The 23,669-nt window shown below is 47.0% G+C and overlaps 1 protein-coding gene across 8 annotated transcripts in view; it reads right to left on the bottom strand.

Annotated features, from left to right (window-relative positions):
* Positions 1 to 532: 532 nt before the first annotated feature.
* MTMR1 (myotubularin related protein 1) overlaps positions 533 to 23,669 on the bottom strand; it is a 95,756-nt gene continuing 72,619 nt past the window's right edge. For all 8 annotated transcript variants that reach the window (XM_049705023.1, XM_049705017.1, XM_049705019.1 and 5 more), the window contains 4 exons: positions 16,342 to 16,434; positions 11,573 to 11,686; positions 7,718 to 7,894; positions 533 to 2,554 (listed from right to left, as the gene is read on the bottom strand). In XM_049705023.1, the coding sequence (XP_049560980.1) occupies positions 2,393 to 2,554; positions 7,718 to 7,894; positions 11,573 to 11,686; positions 16,342 to 16,434 (546 nt within the window). In that variant the 3' untranslated portion in view covers positions 533 to 2,392. The remainder of the gene's footprint in view (positions 2,555 to 7,717; positions 7,895 to 11,572; positions 11,687 to 16,341; positions 16,435 to 23,669) is intronic.

The raw sequence follows: 23,669 nt of genomic DNA, 5'->3' as shown, positions 1-23,669 counted from the left end.
GGGCCTACGGCTGCAGTGACTGCTGCGTGGAGAAGGAAAGGGACACCAGGCCTTAGAAGAAGGGTGGTCCGCAGGGGCTGGTGTGGTTTCGTCCAGGCCTCTTATAGCCCCGTAAAGGCCAGCATCCCCTCCGGAGACTCTGGGGCAGGGGGAGGGGGACCCCAGGGCTTCTCAGAAGTCTGTCCCACTTAAGATCTAGGACTCATGGGCTGGAAAGCTGGCCCTGCTTCCTCGGGGCCACACCTGCCTCTCAGGGGGTCCAGTCCTTTCCTCACATCTTTAGCATTTTCTCAAGGTTAAAGTGCAGGGGCGTTTCAGATTTTAAAATCAGAATAGTTACCCATTTCAGCCAAAATACTCAACTCTTATGATAAATTGCACTTACAACTTAGTAAATGAATTAAATCATGTAAGGGTACTTTACATGTACTAACTGTGCTTGGCATATAATATAATGACATGTATTGAATGCTTACTAATTTTCCACAAGGGAAAAATCACCAAAAAAAAAACTTAAAAGGACAACAAAAAATGAGACCACAGAGCAAACATTATTTTAATTACGGCTTGAAATACTGTGCATCAGATGACGCAAATACAATACTGCACCAGTCTTTAAAAACCTGAACCATAAAGATTTTACATTCTAGTACACTTAAATAAAACTGAAAAAAGAAGTGCTTAGGTAACAAAACTGTACTTCAAGTTGTTTTAGAACAGTTTTGTGCTAGGAACACACAAAGGAAAATGATCTGTTGTGCTGCTTTCAAACGGAATGGGAGCTTCTAGGGGTCCTCCTAGGGCCCAGGACGTTGACATTGGCAAGAACGACCCACTCGGCCTCTCTGGCTCTGTCAAAAGCATCCCCCAGTCCACACCAAGGTTGGCAGTCTTAGTGCAGGTGGGGATTATGTGATATTTCTGGGGAAAAAATGGGTCCCCATTTTTAAAAAATCAGTATGTCAATGTATAATCCAGTTTATCCCTTCGTAAATAAGGTTTCAGCTATGTGGGAAGCATGAATCAAAAGTTACGTCAATTAAAACAGTTTAGAAGCAAATCCCCCAGATGATAAAAATGGAGAATTGATTTTAGGTTATCAAATTACCTTGAATAAATATTTGATACCTTATAGATACCAGATAATTTTCTATAAGAATCAGAAGGTTCCAAGTTGAAAAAACATCTACTCTCTAAGTATTTGAGTGTAAAAAACCTTTAAGGATGTTTTCAAAAATCAGGTCCCTGTGTAGGGCTTGGGGTAGCATCCAGGAATTTGAAGCCAACCAGATACTACAAGGCAGTTGCATGCAGGTCTGACCCGATGAGCTCCCCCCACTCAAAGGCAAGCTTAATTCCTGCAGCGCTGCGGTCCCGGGCGGGGCTGGCAGGAATGGGCGCGGCCCTGGGCACCAGGAGGAGGAGGGCGAGGCGCAAATGTGCAAGATTCTGCGTGACGAGCCACGCGGAGCAGCTCGGAGCTCTAGCTCTAGTGGATGGACCAGCTGACGGTCAATTAATTCCTGCCCAGACTGATGGAGTCCCAGAGCCCAGCCAGTGAGTGGAGGTGTGAGACGGGGAGGAGAGGCCCGAGTGGCTCTGAGATGAGGAAACGGAGGCAGGCGAGTGCTCTGCTTTCGGCATCCGAAGTCACAGCACAGTTGTTGCTTTAAAACACCGACATGCAGTGACGGGAATAAACCGAGTTGAAGGGATCTCGATAAAACGAGAACGATTATTTCAGACAGCAGATAACAGGCGAGAGCAGACCCGCTGTGACAGAGAGCTGTCAGCAGTGGGAAGTGGCAGGTCCCAGAGTCGGGTGAGGACAGAACACGTGGCCTTAAGTGGCCACGTTCAAATTGTGCTTCAAATGTACCACATAAAAGTTAGCATGAGCTTGGTTTGAAAATTCCTCACCCAGTCCCGTCAAGCAGATGCCTCCTTGGGTGACTAGTCTAAACATAAAAAAAGGACGTAGGAAAATAAAGGCATGTTTCTCTGTTTTAAAAATACCTTATATGTACACAACAGGAAGTGGTACCGGAGGACCCCTGGCGCGAGGAGACCCTGGGGAAGACGGTAACGGCCTGTCTTCCCCGGCACAGAGTTAACTGAGAAACCCTGGAGGGGAGCAGAGAGCAGGAAGGAGCCATGGGGCTGGCCACGGCCTCTAGGGGAGTGGGGTGGCGTTCCGCTCGCGTGAGTGTCCCCCACTCGGCCCTGGGAAAGCGCTGGCAGGAGGGAAAAGGGTGTTGACGGCACAACAGCACTTACGCTGTCCCCTAGCACACGGTCGGTCACTGGTGGAAAGCGCCGTCGAGACGCGGCGGGCACGGGCCTTAATCGGACAAGTCGCAGGCGCCCCGCCCGGGCCGCAGGGACAGCGGCGTCAGACCGACGTGTGCACGGGCGTGACCGAGTGTGACGGCGAGGAGCCCCGCTCAGACGAGGCCGAGGCGCGTGCGGCCACCTCCCGCTGCAGGTCCTCTACCCGCTTCTGCAGCTCCGTGCGGACAGCCAGCAACTCCTTGAGGTTCTGGTGGATGGGCGTCTGCGGGCAGAGACACGGGTCAGCGCCGCCGCCGCTCCCCAGCCTGGTCCCTGCCTCCCGCCCCTCGCCCTCACCGCCGCGGGCACAGGGGCCCCTCCCCGCGAGCCGTGGCCTGGCCATCCTCCCCAGCGGGTGCTCCCAACGCGCGCCTCGACTGAGGCCACCACCCAGCAGCATCGATGGCCATGGCCCCGCACACCCCCTGCACCTCCATTTCTAAATCTCCGTACGTCACGCTGCTAACTGAAAACCCTTCCGTTAAACCGGCACTTCCAACACCTGGCAGCCACGTGTCTTCATCAGCCAGGATGGGCGCAGGCAGAAGGCCCTGGAGGGGGCAGTGCGGGGGGGAGGGGCCCGGGCCACTGGCTCCCATCCCTGTTCACAAAGCCTCTGCCGGCCACGCCAGCGCCGCCCCCCGCCTCAGCCGATTCCTGCACCCGTCGATGCGCGGAGCAGAGAGATGCGAAGGGTGCTCCCGGGCCGTGGGGCCTCCTAGCCTGACTCTTCTGGCCACAGCACCCACTCCCTCCCGTGCTCAGCTCACAAGCTGCCCTGGGCACCTGCCGCAGCCCAGACAGCCCAGACCTGGCATTGCCCTCGTGGAGCGAAGCAGATGGGGGAGGGAAGTCGCCACCTGAGGGGCGAAGGGGGTATGGGGTGGGGTCTGGGGAGCTCCCCCTGCTTCCCCTTGGCCCCGGTCCAGCTTCTGCACAGCAGCCACCAGCCTGGGTCCTGAGCCCCAGCCAGGCTCCGAGACACCACTGAACAGCCTCCAGTGGCTTCTTCCCGCCAGCCTGAAGGTAAGATCCTGACCTTGGCTTCAAGGTCCTGTGTGGTCTAACCCCAGCCTGCCTCCCCTGGTCACCCCTCACCAAGTCCTGCCTCCCCTGGTCACCCCTCTCCAAGTCCTGCCTCTTCTCCCCTCCTGCATTCCCGAACATTCCAGGTTTTGGAAGATGCCACACATGTGCTGTCCCTTCTGCCTGGGTGGCACTATCACCCGACCCTTTTCACTCACAGACTGGGCTTCATCCTACAGGGACTGGCTGGAAGGGCACTTGCTCTGGGCGGGGGACTTTTGGAGACTCTGCACTCCTGCCACGCCTGCGTGTTTCATCATGACCTCCCCACGAAGTCTGGGAGCCGTCCCATCAGGGGTGCCAGTGGTGACCACCCCAGTGCACAAAGAGGGAAGGTAGGAGACAGGTGAGAGAGAGACGAGACCTGAGAGTGAGTGACCAGAGAGGTGAGCACATGCGAGGGATGAGGGACAGAGGGACAGGGACGACAGAGTCAGACAAGGCAGGGGCGGCGGGGGAGGCAGCCAGGTGTCTGCAACACACGAGGGTGCTCGGTAACCCACACAGAAGCGGCTCAGAACACACTCCTGACTTTGGCCCCAGGAAGGAGAGAGAAGGTGGCAGTGTGGGAGTCCGATGGCAAAGGCCCCCAGAACAAGGGAAGCTGCCTTGTTTGTTGCTGATTCCAGAGGCCGCTGGGAGGTGGAGAACAGCTCCCCTCTTAGCCTTGGACCTACTGGGTATTTTCTTGTTTTGTGGGACTTGATTCCAGTCGCTTTGCGATCAAGCTACCATTACTAACAGCCAGGCCCTGGGGTCAGAGAGAGGCGAGCCACGCGGGTAACACGCGACTTCATACCCACCCAGGCCCGAGACTCTCATCTTAGTCTCCACGCAGCCTTCGTTATCTTTTCTCACACGTTATCTTCATTTACAATAGACCAAAGGCATGCTTGTTTGAGAAAATGCCCATCTCGGGGCCAGTCGCCCAGCGCTAGCATGTGTGACACAGAACGCCACAAGAGTCCCACACAGCCATCCTCTGATGGCGGCGCAGGCGGCCCCCTCCAGGCAGCTATCCTAGCTGCTCCTCCTCAAAGAGGCCAGCCACCTTGTGCCCCTGCTTTTCTTTTCTGCCCCCCGCCTCTGCTCTGGCCAGCCCGGCTCTCTGCCCCATCACTGGACACCAGCCTTCATGCTGATCCCCTGGCCAGGCCCCGCTGCTGCCCTCCCCGTGCCTGTGCTGCGCTGCTACCGTGAGCTTCCTGCAACGCTGCGGTGGCCCACAGCCCCTGCGATCAAGGCCTCACTTGAAGATGCAGGGGGGACGCACAGAGCTAGACCACCCCCTGACCGCCCTCCAAGCACTGTGCCGGGCTCTGTAGGGATCCATTTGCCACTCGCACCCCCGCGAGGTCTCAGGAGGCTGGGGACCTTCCCCACAGCGGGCACTGCCTCACCGCCAGGGTCGGGGTCTGGCCCTGGCCGGGGCGCCCCCGCCAGCCTCATCCCGGAGCAGCGATGCCTGCGCTTCTCATGATCGTCCTGAGCTGAGTGTGCTCGGGTGAGTACGAATTCGCGTGCTTTCGAGAACAGAGGAGCGTGCAGCATGCAGGCTTGAAGAAGGAGTTGGGGCCTGTCCGCACCAAGTTCGTGACCAGCACAGGGCCAGGCTGGTAGCGCCAGCAGAGGGAGCCAGGCGGGTGAGGGGGGCGGGGCGGCAGGAGACCTCAGCCCTGGTGTATTTCTAACAACACAACACGTAGGAAGAAGCTGCCAGAGGCTTGGGTGCCTAAGTGACTCAAGACTGGAAAGCAGCGCTCCAGGGGCCCTGGATTTGGCAGCCTAGGACCACGAGCCGGGTCAGGGCACCGGGTCAGGGCAGAGCACCGCTCCGGGAGCTCGCCTGGGGGTGATTCAATCTCATCACAGCGCTTGTGTCAGGGGCCAGCCTTGCAGAATGCCACATCTAAGAGGAGAGGGAAAAGGTGAGGAACACCACCTTGTCCCTGTGGCCTGGAGAAGGGAATCCGGGAGCTGAGAGGACAGACCCAGAGGCCTGGAGCGGGGGCGGGCGGGTGACAGGAGGCCGCCAGGCGCCAAAGGGGCCGTCGCAGGACTGACTTTGGCTACACGACTCCAGAGTCATAAGGCAAGACACGTGGGTTACAAGAGGGAAGGGGACAGGTTTGGGGACCATGCTTGTGAGGTGGCCTTTTGAAGGCCACGGCCGATTCTTAACTGTCCAGATGCCATGGAACTAACAGGAGGGGTGCTCGTTGGCACAGGCGTGAGCACAGGATGCCTGAAGTTGGTGACTGATGGCTTACTGGCCACGAAACTGAAAACCTGTATTTTGAATACTGACCACTGACCAAAGAAGTTGCCTAACTGTATACTGTTTGGTTTCATGGGAAAAGAGCTGAGACTGTGCCTCAACTTCTGATGTTGTTCAATAAAGGGAACATTTTACAACTCCTAAAAGTTGGCATTTTTGCGACTCAAAACACACATTACATCCAGAACCCTGGTGTTCGGTAGGTAGAAACGTGCTCTGGCCCTGCTGGCGCCCAGCATGTCTGCGCCGGTGTGGCCGTGCCCGCTGCCCTGGCCACTTCAACACGGGAAGCAGCTAGTGGCCCCATGCCCGCGTTAGACATTTGCCTCATATGCGGTGACAGAAGGGCCCTCAGAGTAAGTGCAGGGGCGGGTCAGGGAAGGTCTCCTAAGAAAAGGTTCTCTGAGCATCCCCTGTTTGTTGGCATGGTGTGAGGCCGAGGGCAGGGAAGGCATTCTGAGGTCAGAGGGTTTGAGGGGCCCCTGGCGGGATGCGGCATCCATCGCAGGCCAGGAGACGGGCATAGGTGGGGGGCGACGGGAGGCCCGGTTCAGGGGCTGCTCCGGGAGAAGAACAAGTACTGTGCTGAACAGGCCCTGATAGTGGCCTTCTGGAGAACAGTCCTCAGGTCTCCAGGGCAGCGCAGCCCACTCAGAGGGTTAGAGGACAAAAGGGCTTCCATAGCTGAAGCTTCGTGGAACTGGTGCATGGAGCAAGGAAGCAGAGTAAGGGAAAGAGGAGGCGAGTGGCGAGGCGAGGAGAGGGGAGTGGTGAGCCGCGCACAAGCAGGAAGTGGTGCCCCAGGCGGCAGGCTGCACTGTCAGGACGGAGCCCGAAGCCAAGGCTACAGCAAGCGAATTTCTAGCATGGAGGGAAGGTTAGTGAAGTGACGGCCTTGTCAACGTTCACATGCCACGCAACTGAGAGGGACATGAACAGTTCAGTCCTCCCCGTGGTTAGTGGGGCTTGGGGACTATTACAGGTGTCCCCCCTAAATTCCTAAGTTGAAATTCCAGCCCTCAGTACCAAAGAATGTGACCTTATTTGCAGAGAGAGTCTTTCTTTACAGAGGTAATGAAGTTAAAATGAGGTCAGTAGGGTGGCCCTAATCCAGTATGACTGGTGTCCCTATGAAAAGGGGAAATCTGGACACAGATACACATAGAGGGAAGATGATGTGAAAAGGCACAGGGAGCAGATGGCCGTCTACAAGCCAAGGAAAGAGGCCTGGAACGGATCCTGCCCTCACGGCTCCCAGAAGGAACCAACCCTGAGACACCCTGATTTTGGACTTCTGGGCTCCAGAACTGGGGGACAATACATTTCTGTTGTTGGACCCACCCAGTCTGTGGGACTTTGTCACGGCTGCCCAAGCAGGAGGAGACAGATGAAACATGCCTGGAGAGGCTCTGAAGGTGCAGAGCAAGAGGGAGGGATCAGGCAGGAGGGGGGCAGAGAGGAAAGACGTATCTGCACATCCGGGGCCAACAGAAGTGATGAGGTCAAACTGGGCCCTGGAGACGTGCTCCTGGTGCATGGCCAGTAAACCCGAAGATAATTCAACTTTAAAAAAAAAGAAAAAGCCCAGAACCCTCAGTAGAAAGCCACGTGCCGTGGAGGTGAGGACTGGCGCCTGGTCCTCCTCAGCCACACCCACCGTGTCCCGGCCACCCAGCTGGAAGAGCTCAGCCACTGAACACCAAGGGCGACCACAGCCGGTTGCCTGGCCCTGCTGTGCACTGTTCTGTAATATTTTTTCAATCTCAGGAGATGTTACAGTGAAAAGGGAGGGGGAAACGACCCCTTCCTCAAGGGGGTACGTGCTCTGTGACTCGGCACGTGCCCTCTTTCTGTTGTGCTACCAGAGTCTATAAGCTGTGACCGAGTCGAGTCATCGGAAGGACTGACACATGCAGTAATTTACAACACTTCATCAGCTGTGTACCTTCACTTACTTCTACACCACCATCCCTCCTTGGGCAGAAAGATATGCTTTTTTTGAAAAGAAAAACAAAAAGATACCTGAGGCCTCATTCGTGGATTCCATCGCACGTAATAGTTTACCCATAATTCCAAATGACTCAGACTAGTAACAGGATATAGGACGTGGTTTTCATAATTCACAAAGAAGGGATTAGAAAACTCATCCAGCTGGCTATTGGTATAAGACCATAGAGATATAGTCTTTGTATACACATCCTGAAAAACAAAAAAAGGAACACATTGAAATAAATTCAACTTCATAGCCTCAAGAATTTGTACCACGTGGAGAAAAGGACTTGAATAATGAAGGGGGTTCAACTGATAAAAACCAGGAACATTTACTAAGTCCCACCCCATCCCTCTGCACACATGACCCAAAAACAAACTAGTTACTGTCCTAGAAAAACGTACTGCTGAGTTAGATGACATCTGGCGACTGTGTCTGTTTGAAGGCAGAATGAGAACCTTCTAACAATCCCAGGATGATGGGGCCCATATTTAACAAATACATTTTTTATTCTTTTTTGCACGTTGCTTGTGTGACCCTTAATATTAAGGACCATAGGTAGAATTTACAGATAAGATTCCTTTCACTGGAAAATCATGGCTATCTGGGGGAAAACCTGTGGGGTGGCAGGCTGAAGAAGCCTTATATAGAGAATATATCATTAAATTATAGATCCCCACCTCCCAATTTTACAGTACACTGTAACTTTGCATTGCTCATCGGAATGCAGGCACCCAAACCCACAGGCATGATGGGGCAGATCGACATTAAACGTGGATCAAGTACAAAGCCAAAGTGAGAAAACAGTGAGGCCAGGAGTGTTTTCCACCATTCTGCTGCTCCCAAGCCAGCTGACTTCTCCCCAAGTTATCTAGACACAAGAGATTAGGATCTCTTCATATTTTATATTTTATATTTACAAGAGAAACACCAGCAATAATTCAAGGGACCCCAAATAGCCAAAACAATCTTGGGAAAAAAGAACAAATTTGGAAGTCTCACACTTCCCAATTTCAAGACTTAACTACAAAGTTGCAGTAATCAATACAGGTGGTACTGGCATAGGATGGACAGACATAGACATACACATCAATGAAATAGAATAGAGAGTACAGAAATGAACCTTCACATTTATGGTCAACTGATTTTCAACAAGGATGCCAAGAAAACTCAATGGGAGAAAGAATGTTTTCAACAAACAATGCTGAGACAACTAGATAACCACGTGCAAAAAAATGAAGGTGAACCGTTACCTCACACCACATACAAAAAGTAACTCAAAATGGACAACAGGCCTAAACATAAGAGCTAAACTCTTAGAAGAAAACATAGGCTTAAACTTTCATGACCTTGAGTTAGGCAATGGTTTCTTAGACATGACAACAAAAGCACAAGCAACAATAAGAACAAAAAAAAAACCAGATAACTTGGACTTCATCAAAATTAAAGACGTGTGTTTCAAATGACACCATCAAAGAAGTGAAAATACAGTGCACAGAATGGAAGAAAATATTTGCAAATCGTATCTGATAAGGGACTTATGTATGTAAAGAATACATAAGGAACTCTTTCACTCAATAATAACAAGATAACCCAAATAAAAATGGGCAAAGGATCTGAATCAACATTTGTCCACAGACATATACAGTTGGCCAATAAGCACCTGAAGAGACGCTCAGCATCATTAGTCATCAGAGAAATGCACACAAAAATCACAATGAAATACCACTTCACACCCAACTGGGATGGCTAGAATCAAAAAGATAAACAATAACAAGTGTCTACAAAGATGTGAAGAAAATGGGACCCTAAGACATTGCTGGTAAAAATGTTAAATGTTGCAACTGCTTTGGAAAACAGTCTGGTGGTTCCTCAAAGGGTTAAACACAGAGCTACCATATGAACCCAGCAATTCGACTCCTAGGTGTCTCCCCAAGAGAAGTGAAAGCATATGTCCTCACAAAACCTTGAACATGAATGTTCATAGCAGCAGTATTCATAAGAGCCCAAAGTAGAAACAACCCAAATGTCCATCTGCTGATGACTGGATAAACAAATTATGGTCTGTCCATACAATGGAATATTATTCAGTCATGAAAAAGGAACGACACACTGGTATATGCCAAACATGGATGAGCCTTGAAAACAGTATGCTTAGTGAAATCAGCCAGACACAAGAGGACAAATACTGTATGATTCTATTTATACAAAATGTCCAGAAGAGGTGAGTTCATAGCGACGGAAAGTAGATTAGTGGTTGCCGGGGGCTGGGCAGAGGGAGGAATCGGGAGTGACTGCTAACGGGTATGGGATTTCTTTCTGGGGTGAGAGAATTTTATGAAATTAGATGGTGGGGATGGTTGCACCCTGAATATACTAAAAACCACTGAACAGTCCACTTTAAAAGGGTTAATTGTATGGTATGTAAATTATATCTCAAGAGAGCTGATTTTTTCGAGTACATTTTGATTTAAAAAAAAAGATAAGACCATAAGGATTTAAATTCTACATATGAACCATATTGTTCTGCTGACATTTTCTTTAAAAACAGCTTTATTGAGATAAGTCACATACCATAAAATTCACTCATTTAAATTCTTTTTCTTCATTAGGAGGTTAACAGGGCCCCATCACACTGGGCCCTCAGGAATGTGGACTTCACCCTGATCACAGTGGGAAGCCACAGGGAGGTTTCAAGCAGAGGAGAGGCACGTGCCCAGTCTGAAGTTTGGGAGCGCTGCCCTGGTCGCTATGCTTGGATTCACTGGAGGTCAGAAATGCTCGTTTCTGGGCAGCTGCCTTAGTTCCGGATGCAAGACTGCGGGCTGGGTAGGCTTCAACTAGGCTTGTCGTGGTGGAGTAGTGAGGGGTGGCCAGATCGCAAATCCATCCTGGGACAGGGCTGGCAGTACTCACTGAGGGACTGAACGTGGCAGCTGAGGTGAGGGCGAGGGAGGGATTGAAGATGGCCCCTATGTATGTGGCCTTAGCATCTAGATGGGCAGAGGTGCCACTGAGTGGGATGCAAAAGGGTGAGGGAGGAAGAGGAAAACAGCATTTGGATCCCCAAGACAGATGAAGCTACCTGGAGAGAGAACAAGAAGAGGACCTGGGCGCGGGCGACTCCAAGTTTAGAGATGGGTTAAAAGGAAACAGACGGAGCAGGGAAGGCCAGCGAGGTGGGGGAGAACCAGAGAGGGCATAGGGTGAGGGAGTGGTCAGCTGTGCGCTGAGAGAGAGGGAGGCGGGCTCTGGGGGCCTGCCGTTTTCTCCTAAGTTCTCGAATGTTCTAGCACACTAAACCCGCTGGCAGAAGTCCTTTTCTGTGAACCAGAGGACACTCTTTAAGCTGCCTTCTCCCAATGCTTCCTCACTTTTGATCATTTCTGTCTTTTATCCCAAAGTGAGGAGAAAAGGAAGAGGTAAATCTAACAGAGAAGCTTGGTAACTGCTCCTTTATCAGCTTGATGGAAACAAAGTTGAGCTTGCTACCTCGGGAGAGGTTTGGGCTCATCTACAGACTTCCTTGTCCATGGTCTCCCAGTACCCTTCTGCCCAAGAGCACAGAGAAAGACGAGCAGCATCATAGCATTTGGAGATTAGGGGGTCCAGAGTCTAGTCCTGACACTAGAGACCTCAGGGAGCTGTGGGCTCCCTGGGCCCCCGCACCCATAAAGGAAGGGGCTTTCGTCAACTCAGCTGGAAGATTAGACACATGCGCTGGGGCTGGTGAACCCTGGGAGGGCATTTCGTGCAACCCCTCCATTTACAGACAGCAGCAGGGTGAGACCCAAGTCCCCTCTCCATTTCAGTCCCCCTTCTGCAGTGGCACTTAATGGGAAAGGCACTCGAGCAATCAGGAAAGCCAGAGGATATAATACACTTACCTCTTTCAGTCGCTGCTGTTCACAGTTGCACAAGAAAGTCCCAAAGAGACAGCTATAAAGGTGATCCAAAATTGTAATCAAGAATAGTTCATTAAACTCGAATGCTGAAGGAAACTTAAATGGAGAGAGAAATAAGGTTTAGTTTTAAAGTTCAATTTCTAAAACAAATTGGTACTAAGTTTTTTGTGAAAGACAGCTAAGCTACAACTTGGAATATAGTCAAAGATTAAAAGGAAAACTGAGGCCATGTAGAACTTAATTGTCTCCAGGTTCCAGGCCAAGCTTATAGATCTGGCTGAGAAACAACCTGAAGCAACAAAAACTGTTGTACTTTTCAGTGCCTAAGAAAGCTTATGGAGCTTCCACTTCTCGCCACGATGACAGAACAGCCTGCATTCATCCTTGTGCCAGAAACAACTAGAGAGCTGGACAAAATATATGACCCAGCTGTTTGTAGACACTGGCAACAGCCCGGAGCACAGGACTGTGATAACCACACCCCGCCCCAGCTCAGAATGGAAACCAATGAGACAAGTCCTACTATTGTCCCAGCTTCCCTTGTGGAAGCACATTCTAAGTCACAGAGAAGGGAGGGGGATTCCCAGGTAAGTGACTGAAGAAGAAATAGAAAGTCCTTTTCTATTAAACAAACAACTCGAAATTAAAAGCCTTCCCACAGAGACAACTCCATGGACATACATCCCCAGATTCTTACCAATATGTAAGCACACTGAACCTGGCAATATACAATGTAAAAGGGGCAACACCACATGGCCAAGTGGGGTTTGTCTCGGGAATGCAAGGCTGCTTTAAGATTTGAAGATCAAGGTTACCAAAAACAAAAAAAACTATTATTGTAATTCGCTATATTAACAGAATAAGGAGGAAAACCACATGATCCTCTCAAATGCTGTTTCAGGTAATTCTTAATGGGGCTAGCAGAATTCCAGCAAAGAATTACCACTGCCGTGAGTTTCTAGCCAGTAGCTGACATTTAGTAGCCATGATAGAGACGATCTGGAAATGATGATAATGATCCTAGCAGCAGGCATGTACTGGGAGCCTACCATGTACCAGAATTCTAATGTAAAAACATAGTGAAATATTCATCACCTATTCAATGAAGCAAAGGCAATTAGAACAAAACCAAATAGAATTACCCATCATATTTTTGTGCATCAGTGTACTTTAAAGATCTATTCCCTAATCAGAGATGTTTGCAGACTGTCACAACTAATTCTGTCATCTCTAGAGTGACAACCAGAGTCACTGATGGAAAGTTTATTTTTTAAGCTTATCTTTATTACTTTACTAGACCAGAGACAAGCTTCTCAATTCGAAACAATGGTCAATGCAGGACTGTCCAAACTCCATCTGAAATTGTTATTTTCCTCACCAGGCTGTGACATTAGCCAACCTAAGGAATTCTGCTCAGCGGCCCTAGATTAAGATTTGCCTCTGTCTACCTTAAGGACTGCTCTCAGAGAAACACATAACTTTTTTTTTAATCTTGTTCTTAGATGAACTAAATCAATGATGAACCAAATCAATGATGAACTAAATCAACTAAATCTGGCCAAGTACATTATGTCAATTTTTTCTAGTATTTTTCTATGCAGCTTAGTCATGCTCTATTTATAAGTTATTGGCACCAAGAAATTTATGAATTTTAGGCAAAAATATAACAGTTACATATATACTGAAGCAATTAAATCAAGGATAGAAATGGAAGGTCTGTATTTCATTTTCAAACGTTTAAAAATATACATTTATCAACAGGACAGCAAAGCTTCTATTGACATATTTTTGAAGTCATGAGTCTTTAGTCCTAACCCTGAGCCCGCATTCTGGATCTGCGAGCTTGGTTGGGCGGGCCGTGGAGGGGGGCATCGCCACTGACTACAAGCCTTACTCCGGCCAAGTGGGTAGCAGGTATGGGAGGTCAGGGTGGGCGGGGCTCAGCCCAAGCCGGTTGGCACCCGAAAGGCTCCATCTATTCATGTTAGGTCAGGACTGCTATTCGCATCCGAAGGGCATTGTGGTGTTAAACTCAGTTCAGGAAACATTTCATCAGAGGAAGTAGCAACTGCTAGATACAAATACAAGATTAAGCCTCTGTGATTCACAGTTTCTTTTAGCCTTTTCTCCTGGAAACTATACCATACACTTTAAAAAGTGTGGTCTCAAAAACCCCATAGAAATCCATAATGAAATTCTGCACCTGGACAAAAACATCAACTATTAAACCAATCCAAAAGGGTAAAAAGTCTGTTTAAACTGGGGTTATTGCAGAATGTCTTTGAGACTCTTCTCTGGAGTCCTTCAATGACTTTTTCCCTCAGTTCCTTTGATATCAATTTGTGCACACAGACTAGTTCATTTCATTGAGATGTCTAACAACATTACACTGACTTAGCTTATTTGATTTAGCAGTAGGAAACCTAAAAATAAGTTAATCTTGTCACATTACTGCATCTTTTCTGACAAGCTACATATCTCATTCACTTGTAACTTAATTCATAGTTAGACTGATTACTGGTGTGTCTCCTAATGCATTAACAATGGTATTTTAAAAGAAATTAATTATACACATTTCACGGACAGAATCTTAAAGCTTGTAAGAAGCATCTGAAACCTAACCCAAACCCCTCATTTTCTTTCTTAAAAATCAAACATTACAAAAATTATATAAATTAGACATGAAAATAGACACTAAGCAATATGAAGAATGGAAGTCAGTTTGAAGATGTTACACACACACGCACACACACGCACGCACACACGCACACACACACGCACTTTAGGCAGTTGGGAGGAATAAGCTACTTCACATCCACAAAAATGGTGCTTATCCCTTCAGAAGCATCAGAATTATTTTCTGTGTTCAGCCTTTTTATGTAATTTTTCTGAAATGTATGTCATACCTTCCTGCCTTAACCTGAATGTAACCATCATTTAATTTTGTTACTGGCTTGGAATCAATACAAATTGCGAGTACATGGCACTACAAAACAGTAAGACTTGAGGCCGGTGTCCGTGCCTTTTGAGTATGTGTTTGCTGTTCCCTGTTACTCATACCATCGGGTGCCCGCCGCTGAGACCACCCCTCCTCTACCCCCACCCCTCTACCTAACTGGCTGCTTTGAATCAGCCGTGAACTGCGCACTCAGATGATGCAAGAGCCCAATCAGCTTGGGGAAGCTGGGTCTAAAAGTGCGAGGAGGTTCTAAGGGAGGGCCTGAGGACTCTGTGAAATGTACTTCGGCTGCTTAGAACCCCACGCCAGCCCAATTATTTTCTAATTTCTGAAGGCATATCTATCTATTCTCTCATGATCCTTCCTACTCCAGTGTGATCTGTGGACCAGTAGCACAGCCTGGGAGCTTGTTAGAAATGCAGACTCTCAGGCTCTGCCCCAGACCTGTGAATCAGAACTGCATTTTGACAAGATCCCCAGGGTATCTGTGTGCACAGTCAAGTTTAAGCAGCACCCCAGTAGAGCAGAATCCCTGGAGGGCTTGTGAAACAGAGTGCTGCCCCCCATCCAGGGTCAGCAGGTCTGGGGCGGGGCCTGGGAACCTGCATCTCTCAGTTCCAGGGAGGCTGAGGCTACTGGCCCCAGGACTGCACTGGGAACCACTTGTCTGGATCACTTGTCCTGTAACTCATTTTCATATCAGAACCACCTGGGGAGCTTTTAAGAACTACACACACCTGGGCCTCTCCCCAGGCCCACAGGAAGAAGGGTGTCCAGGGGCAGGGCCCAAGCAGGCGCATCTTTAACATGATATGGTCCCCTTCGTGTGCCCGAGGCAGTCAAGGCTAAACCTCCAGGTCAACAGGAAGGAGAGGGCCCAGGCCATGCTTTTCTATCCTCTCTTCCCCATAGTCCCACCCAAGCAGGCACTTTGGAAAGGGCTCTGCATTTTGCTTGCTCTTTCTGCCTCTCCCTCGCCTCTGTCCCTCTCACTGTATCTCTGCCTCTATTTTGGTTTCCCTCCTGTCTCTGGTCCCTCTGGCTGTCTCCGGCACTCTGGCTTGTTCTCTGGCTCTGATTCCAGGTCCATTTGCATGGCACAATGTCCTATCGTGAGGGTAAGACCCCAAACTTGGGTTTCGACGCTGGAGATGAGGGAAGAAACAGCACATGCCTTCTGGCCTGCTGACCATCGGGCCGACTGGCTTAGGGAAGGGAGACCCCTGCGTGGCCACCTGGCTTACCAGGGCCCCACGCACTGCCGGGTAAGAAATGACAAGACGCTCAGCAGCTTCGTATCTGCCACCGTTCCTGGGACAGTCCTTTTCCTCCTCACCTTGGGGTGGGAGGGGCTGTGGCCTGGGGCGGGGCGTAGAGGGTCCTGGATTCCCTGGTCTCCACCCCCTTTGTTCAGTCACATCCCCATTTCTAACTCCTGGGAATCTTCCAGTACCTGCCCAGCAGCGGGCTGTGTGTGCTTACCCTGACAGAGAGAGGGCAAGTGAAAGAAAGAGAAGGACTGAGGGGCAGGGTTTGCACAGCTGCCGGACAGCATGACGGACAAAAACTGCTTGCAGGAGAAAAGCACCTTTAGGTGTGAAGTTGGTTGTTTCCAATTTTCTGCTTATATTTCTAAGTAATTAGAATCAAACTGAGTTAAATAACAGAAGGGGTCATATTTAACACACACACATCTTCACTTTGAACGAACCTGAAATTGAAGTTTGTCTTCAACTTTAAGATATGCTTAGATCAGACTATAAAGGTCAGAAATAGACTTGAAATCTCTCACCTGTCTTGTCATTTGCCAAACACAGTCAATAAACTGAAGAAATATAGGGGATCGGTCAGCATCTGCATGGTTGTCATTGCCATGGCCCACTCGCTGAAAACAATCAAGAGGTTAAACATTTTAATGTATGCCATGGTCCTCTCAAAAGTCACTTTAAATTGCCTGGTGGCAAGAAGCATGTCTCATTTATATGTCCCAAGGCCTAACAGAATTCCAGGCACATAAAAGGCACTCAAAAACGTTCATTGCGTTGAACCGACTGCCATTACTCTTAGGAAACAAAATTTCAGCGTCCTGTTTTTACACGTTGATTGCTTTATAAGTGCCCTTTAGTGTAGTGGAGATGGAGAAGTCATAAGCAAAAGGCCAGCCGACCTTTCAGTCCACCCCAGCCACCACGCCAAGTGCTTGGTGTCAATGTGGGACCAGCAATTAGCAGCTCACAAAGCACATGACGACTGCCGTTTTCTCCACAAGTGTAGTTTTTTCCCCCCATTTTTCAGAAATGTCAGGAAGTCTGAGAATCAAAACAACAATTAACAGTCCACAAGTTTTAGCCAATTCTGCATGACTCAGAGAACCTCAAAGCCTCACTGTTGAAATGGTAATGGGGAGTCTTCAAGGCAGTTCGGGATTGTATCTCCAGGTTTTCTTCCAGTTTTAAGACATAACTGATATCCAGTATTGTATATCATACCTTTTGATATTTTACAAGATGTTAATAGATTCACATTAAAAGGTAAAAGATAATTTCAAACACATAAACAGGACTGACAAAAACACTGAAAATGTCAAGTTAAAAACAGCTCACGAGTGAGCATTCTAACAAAAACTTCGAGTAATTTGATGCCTAAGCAAAAGGATGAAAAGGAAAGTTATGAAGATACAAGGCGATCACCACACAGGAAGATCAAAAAATACTGGCCTATGAAATCGCCACCAAGAAAGACAGAAAAAGAAATAAATGCTCAAGTCAACATGAACCCCTCAAAGGAACAGTATACTGCCTTCTTTTTTTAAAAAAAATTTAATTGTAGTGAAATATACATATCAAATTTACCAGCAAAACCATTTTAAGTGTATAGTTCAGTGGCATTAAGTACATTCACACTGTTGTACGAGCATCGCCAGCATCCGTCTCTAGAACTTCCCAAACTGAAAGAGGAACTCCCTATTCCCCTCCGCCAGCCCCTGGACCCCCTCATCCTCCTTTGTCTCTACAGATTCGACTGCTCTAGATACTTCATACACGTGGAATCGTGCCGTTTATTTGTCCTTTTGCAACTGGCTTCTTTCATTTAGCATAACGTCCTCTTAATTCATCCGTGTTGTAGCAGGTGTCAGAATTTTCTTCCCTTTGGAAGCTGAATGACATCCCACTGTATGGGTAGACCACAGTCTATTTACCCATTCACCTGTTGATGGACACTGGGTTACTTCCACCTTTGGGCTACTGTGAGTCATGCTGCTATGAACATGGGTGTGCAAGTAAGTGTCTGAGTCCCTGTTTTGGGGGTATATACTCAGAAGCAGAATTGCTGGATCGTATGGTAGTTCTATTTTTAAGTTTCTGAGGCACTGCCATACTGTTTTCCAGAGTGGCTGCATGCATTGCATTACTTCTGTACTTCTATATAAAATAATTTGTGGAACCTACTCCTCAGTATTTAAGGCACCACGGGAAGTTTTGCACTGACAGTTTACAACTTAAGATTCATTCTTTCTTTTAATAGAGACACATTGAACTCTTACGGTGCGTGCAAGGCGTCCCCCACCCAGCCCTCAGGACTTCTGGTGGTTTCATGGGGTCCAGTGGAGGCTAGGCCCCTGGCTAGGAACCTGGGGTACACTATACATGAGACCCAGCATCTGTGCTCAATGAATAATTCACTTGTGGTTTAGTCGCAGGAGAAGACCTGTAAACAACAGAGGCGATAAAGTGCGCCGGGGCTTCCTAGTCTGAGACACATATGGTGGGGCTGCAAAGGAACAAGCAGCCATCCCAGGATGGTCTAGAGGAGGAAGCTAGGCGGGAAAGTCACGAGTCACGGTCATGGAGGAGGTCTTACTTCAGACAGAACTTGAAGGACCAGGAGGAACTTGCTTCTGGCTGGCCAGGGATAGATTCTATGAGAAGCAGTGGGGAGGCTCAGGGGGTGGGGGGTTGGTGGTGGCCACCAGGGGTGCCATAAGTAGCAGGGCACGGTTGAGGCAAGGCGAGAGAGGTGAGACGAGGTTGGAAAGGTGGGCCAGGGCCAGATCACCAAGGGCCCCAAACATGGCGCTGAGGAGTTTGCCCACAACCCAGTAGGCCGTGGGCACTCAGAGGGGTTTGTGCTGGGGAGAGCCGGCACCAGATCTGCTTTATGTAATGCCCCATCTGCTACAGTGGGGACAGTGGGTTGGAAGGAGACAGGGAGACTGCCATAATAGTCCCGAGGGAGCTGGCCAGGCCTGAACTAAGGGGGATGGAGTGGCAGTGGGGAGGGGATGACAGATTTGAAATACATGCATTTAAAATCATGGGACTGGCTGAGCTCAGTAAGGGATGAAGCATACAAAAAGAAAAGAAACGATGTGAGGACTGAGCCCTAGGGCACCCCAACATTAAGAAGTTGGGGAGAGTGAAGCCTCATGAGCAGTGGATTAAATCCCCACAGTCAACTTGATGCACCCTGCATCTGTGGAATACATGAATAGACGACGAATCATCGCAAAAGTGAGGCAGTGGACTTTGGGAGCAACTGTAGACTTGGGGTTTACTGTATGCAACTGACTGGTTCCTGATTTTTATGTTTATCTTAGTATAGTTTTTAGCACTTGATATCATTGGTGGATTTGTTTATTGGTTTGGCTGCTCTCTTCTTTTTTTTATTACTTAAAATTTTTTTTATTTTAATAATTATTTTATTTTGTTTCTTTTAACTTTTAAATTTCTTTCTTTCTTTTTTTTCTCCCTTTTCTTCTGAGCCGTGTGGCTGACAGGGTCTTGGTGTTCTGGCCGGCTGTCAGGACTGGGCCTCTGAGGTGGGAGAGCCGAGTTCAGGACACTGGACCACCAGAGACCTCCTGGACCCACGTAATATCAATCGGCGAGAGGTCTCCCAGAGATCTCCGTCTCAACGCTAAGACCCAGCTCCACTCAACGGCCAGCAAGCTCCAGTGCTGGACACCCCATGCCAAACAACTAGCAAGAGAGGAACACAACCCCATCCATTAGCAGAGAGGCGGCCTAAAGTCATACTAACTTCACAGACACCCCAAAACACACTACTGGACATGACCCTGCCCACCAGAAAGACAAGATCCAGCCCCAGTCACCAGAACACAGGCACAGTCCCCTCCACCAGGAAGCCTACACAAGCCCCTGCAGCAACCTTAGCCACAGGGGGCAGACAGCAGAAACAACGGGAACTACAAACCTGTAGCCTGCAAAAGGAGACCCCAAACACAGTAAGTTAAACAAAATGAGAAGACAGAGAAATACACAGCAGATGAAGGAGCAAGGTAGAAACCCACCAGACCAAACAAATGAAGAGGAAATAGGCACCCTACCTGAAAAAGAATTCAGAATAATGATAGTAAAGATGATCCCAAATCTTGAAAATAGAATGGAGAAAATATAAGACACGTTTAACAAGGACCCAGAAGAACTAAAGAGCAAACAAACAATGATGAACAACATTATAAATGAAATTAAAAATTCTCTAGAAGGAATCAATAGCAGAATTAATGAGGCAGAAGAACAGACAAGAGACCTGGAAGATAAAATAGCGGAAATCACTACTGCAGAGCAGAATAAAGAAAAAAGAGTGAGAAGAATTGAGGACAGTCTCAGACACCTCTAGGACAATATTAAATGTACCAACATTCGAAATATAGGGGTCTCAGAAGAAGAAGAGAAAATAAAGGGTCTGAGAAAATATTTGAGGAGATTATAGTTGAAAACTTCCCTAATATGGGAAAGGAAATAGTCAATCAAGTCCAGGAAGTGCAGAGGGTCCCAAACAGGAAAAATCCAAGGAGAAACACTCCAAGAAACACATTAATCAAACTATCAAAACTTAAATACAAAGAAAAAATTTTAAAAGCAGCAAGGGAAAAGCAACAAATAACATTCAAGGGAATCCCCATAAGGTTAACAGCTGATCTTTCAGCAGAAACTCTACAAACCAGAAGGGAGTGGCAGGACATAAAAGTGATGAAAGGGAAAAACCTGCAGCCAAGACTACTCTACCCAGCAAGGATCTCATTCAGATTCGATGGAGAAATTAAAACCTTTACAGACAAGCAAAAGCTAAGAGAACTCAGCACCACCAAACCAGCTTTACAACGAATGCCAAAGGAATTTCTCTAGGCAGGAAACACAAGAGAAGGAAAAGGCCTACAATAACAAACCCAAAACAATTAAGGAAATGGTAACATGAACATACATATCGATAATTACCTTAAATGTAAATGGATTAAATGTTCCCACCAAAAGACATAGACTGGCTGAATGGATACAAACACAAGACCCATATATATGCTGTCTACAAAAGACCCACTTCAGACCTAGGGACACATACAGACTGAAAGTGAGGGGATGGAAAAAGATATTCCATGCAAATGGAAACCAAAAGAAAGCTGGAGTAGCAATTCTCATATCAGACAAAATAGACTTTAAAATAAAGACTATTACAAGAGACAAAGAAGGACGCTACATAATGATCAAGGGATCAATCCAAGAAGAAGATATTACAATTGTAAATAGTTACGCACCCAACATAGGGGCACCTCAATACATAAGGCAAATGCTAACAGCCACAAAAGGGGAAATCGACAATAACACAATAATAGTAGAGGGCTTTAACACCCCACTTTCACCAATGGACAGATCATCCAAAATGAAAACAAATAAGGAAACACAAGCTTTAAATGACATATTAAACAAAATGGACTTAATTGATATTTATAGCACATTCCATCCAAAAACAACAGAATACACTTTCTTCTCAAGTGCTCATAGAACATTCTCCAGGATAGATCATATCTTGGGACACAAATCAAGCCTTGGTGAATTTAAGAAAACTGAAATCGTATCAAGTATCTTTTCCAACCACAACGCTATAAAGCTAGATAACGATTACAGGAAAAAACTGTAAAAAATACAAACACATGGAGACTAAACAATACACTCCTTAATAACGAAGTGATCACTGAAGAAATCAAAGAGGAAATAAAAAAATACCTAGAAACAAATGATAATGGAGACACGACCACCCAAAAACTATGGGATGCGCAAAAGAAGTTCTAAGAGGGAAGTTTATAGCAATACACTGCTACCTTAAGAAACAGGAAACATCTCGAATAAACAACCTAACCTTACACCTAAAGCAATTAGAGAAAGAAGAACAAAAAAACCCCAAAGTTAGCAGAAGGAAAGAAATCATAAAGATCAGATCAGAAATAAGTAAAAAAGAAATGAAGGAAACAATAGCAAAGATCAATAAAACGAAAAGCTGGTTCTTTGAGAAGATAAACAAAATTGATAAACCAATAGCCAGACTCATCAAGAAAAGAAGGGAGAAGACTCAAATCAATAGAATTAGAAATGAAAAAGGAGAAGTAACAACTGACACTGCAGAAATACAAAGGATCATGAGAGATCACTACAAGCAACTATATGCCAATAAAATGGACAAACTGGAAGAAATGGAAAAATTCTTAGAAAAGCACAACCTTTCCAGACTGAACCAGGAAGAAACAGAAAATATAAACAGACCAATCACAAGCACTGAAATTGAAACTGTGATTAAAAATCTTCCAACAAACAAAAGCCCAGGACCAGATGGCTTCACAGGTGAATACTGTGAAACATTTAGAGAAGAGCTAATACTTATCCTTCTCAAACTCTTCCAAAATATAGCAGAGGGAGGAACACATCCAAACTCATTCTACAAGGCCACCATCACCCTGATACCAAAATCAGACAAAGATATCACAGAAAAGAAGACTACAGGCCAGTATCACTGATGAACATAGATGCAAAAATCCTCAACAAAATACTAGCAAACAGAATCCAACAGCACATTAAAAGGATCATACACCATGATCAAGTGGGGTTTATCCCAGGAATTCAAGGATTCTTCAATATATGCAAATCAATCAATGTGATACACCATATTAACAAACTGAAGGAGAAAAACCATATGATCATCTCAACAGATGCAGAAAAAGCTTTCGACAAAATTCAACACCCATGTATGATAAAAACTCTTCAGAAAGTAGACACAGAAGGAACTTACCTCAACATAATAAAGGCCATATATGACAAACCCACAGCCAACATCATCCTCAGTGGTGAAAAACTGAAAGCATTTCCACTAAGATCAGGAACAAGACAAGGTTGCCCACTCTCACCACTCTTATTCAACATACTTTTGGAAGTTTTAGCCACAGCAATCAGAGAAGAAAAAGAAACAAATGGAATCCAAATCAGAAAAGAAAAGTAAGACTGTCACTGTTTGCAGATGACATGATACTATACATAAAGAATCCTAAAGATGCTACCAGACTACTACTAGAGCTAATCAATGAATTTGGTAAAGTAGCAGGATACAAAATTAATGCACAGAAATCTCTTGCATTCCTATACACTAATGATGAAAATCTGAAAGAGAAATTAAGGAAACACTCCCATTTACTACTGCAACAAAAAGAATAAAATACCTAGGAATAAACCTACCTAAGGAGACAAAAGACCTGTATGCAGAAAACGATAAGACACTGATGAAAGAAATTAAAGACGATACAAACAGATGGAGAGATATTCCATGTTCTTGGATTGGAAGAATCAACACTGTGAAATTGATTATACTCCCCAAAGCAATCTACTTTGATTGAGGTTCAATGCACTCCCTATCAAATTACCAATGTGGGCTTCCCTGGTGGTACAGCGGTTAAGAATATGCCTGCCAATGCAGGGAACACGGGTTTGAGCCCTGGTCTGGGAAGATCCTACATGCCGCGGAGCAACTAAGCCTGTACGCCACAACTACTGAGCCTGCACTCTAGAGCCTGTGAGCCAGAGCTACTGAAGCCCATGCATCTAGAGCCCATGCTCTGCAACAAGAGAAGCCACCGCAATGAGAAGCCTGAGAACCACAACCAACAGTAGCCCCCATTCACCACAACTAGAGAAAGCCCGTGAGCAGCAACAAAGACCCAGTGCAGCCAAATATAAATAAATAAAATAAATAAATTTGTTTTAAAAAAAAAAAAAACCTACCAACGGCATTTTTCACAGAACTAGAACAAAAAATTTTACAATTTATATGGAAACACAA

This window comes from Orcinus orca, chromosome X (genome assembly GCF_937001465.1).
Source record: "Orcinus orca chromosome X, mOrcOrc1.1, whole genome shotgun sequence".
NCBI classification, from domain to species: domain Eukaryota; kingdom Metazoa; phylum Chordata; class Mammalia; order Artiodactyla; family Delphinidae; genus Orcinus; species Orcinus orca.
This window is presented reverse-complemented; position numbering and strand designations above follow the sequence as displayed.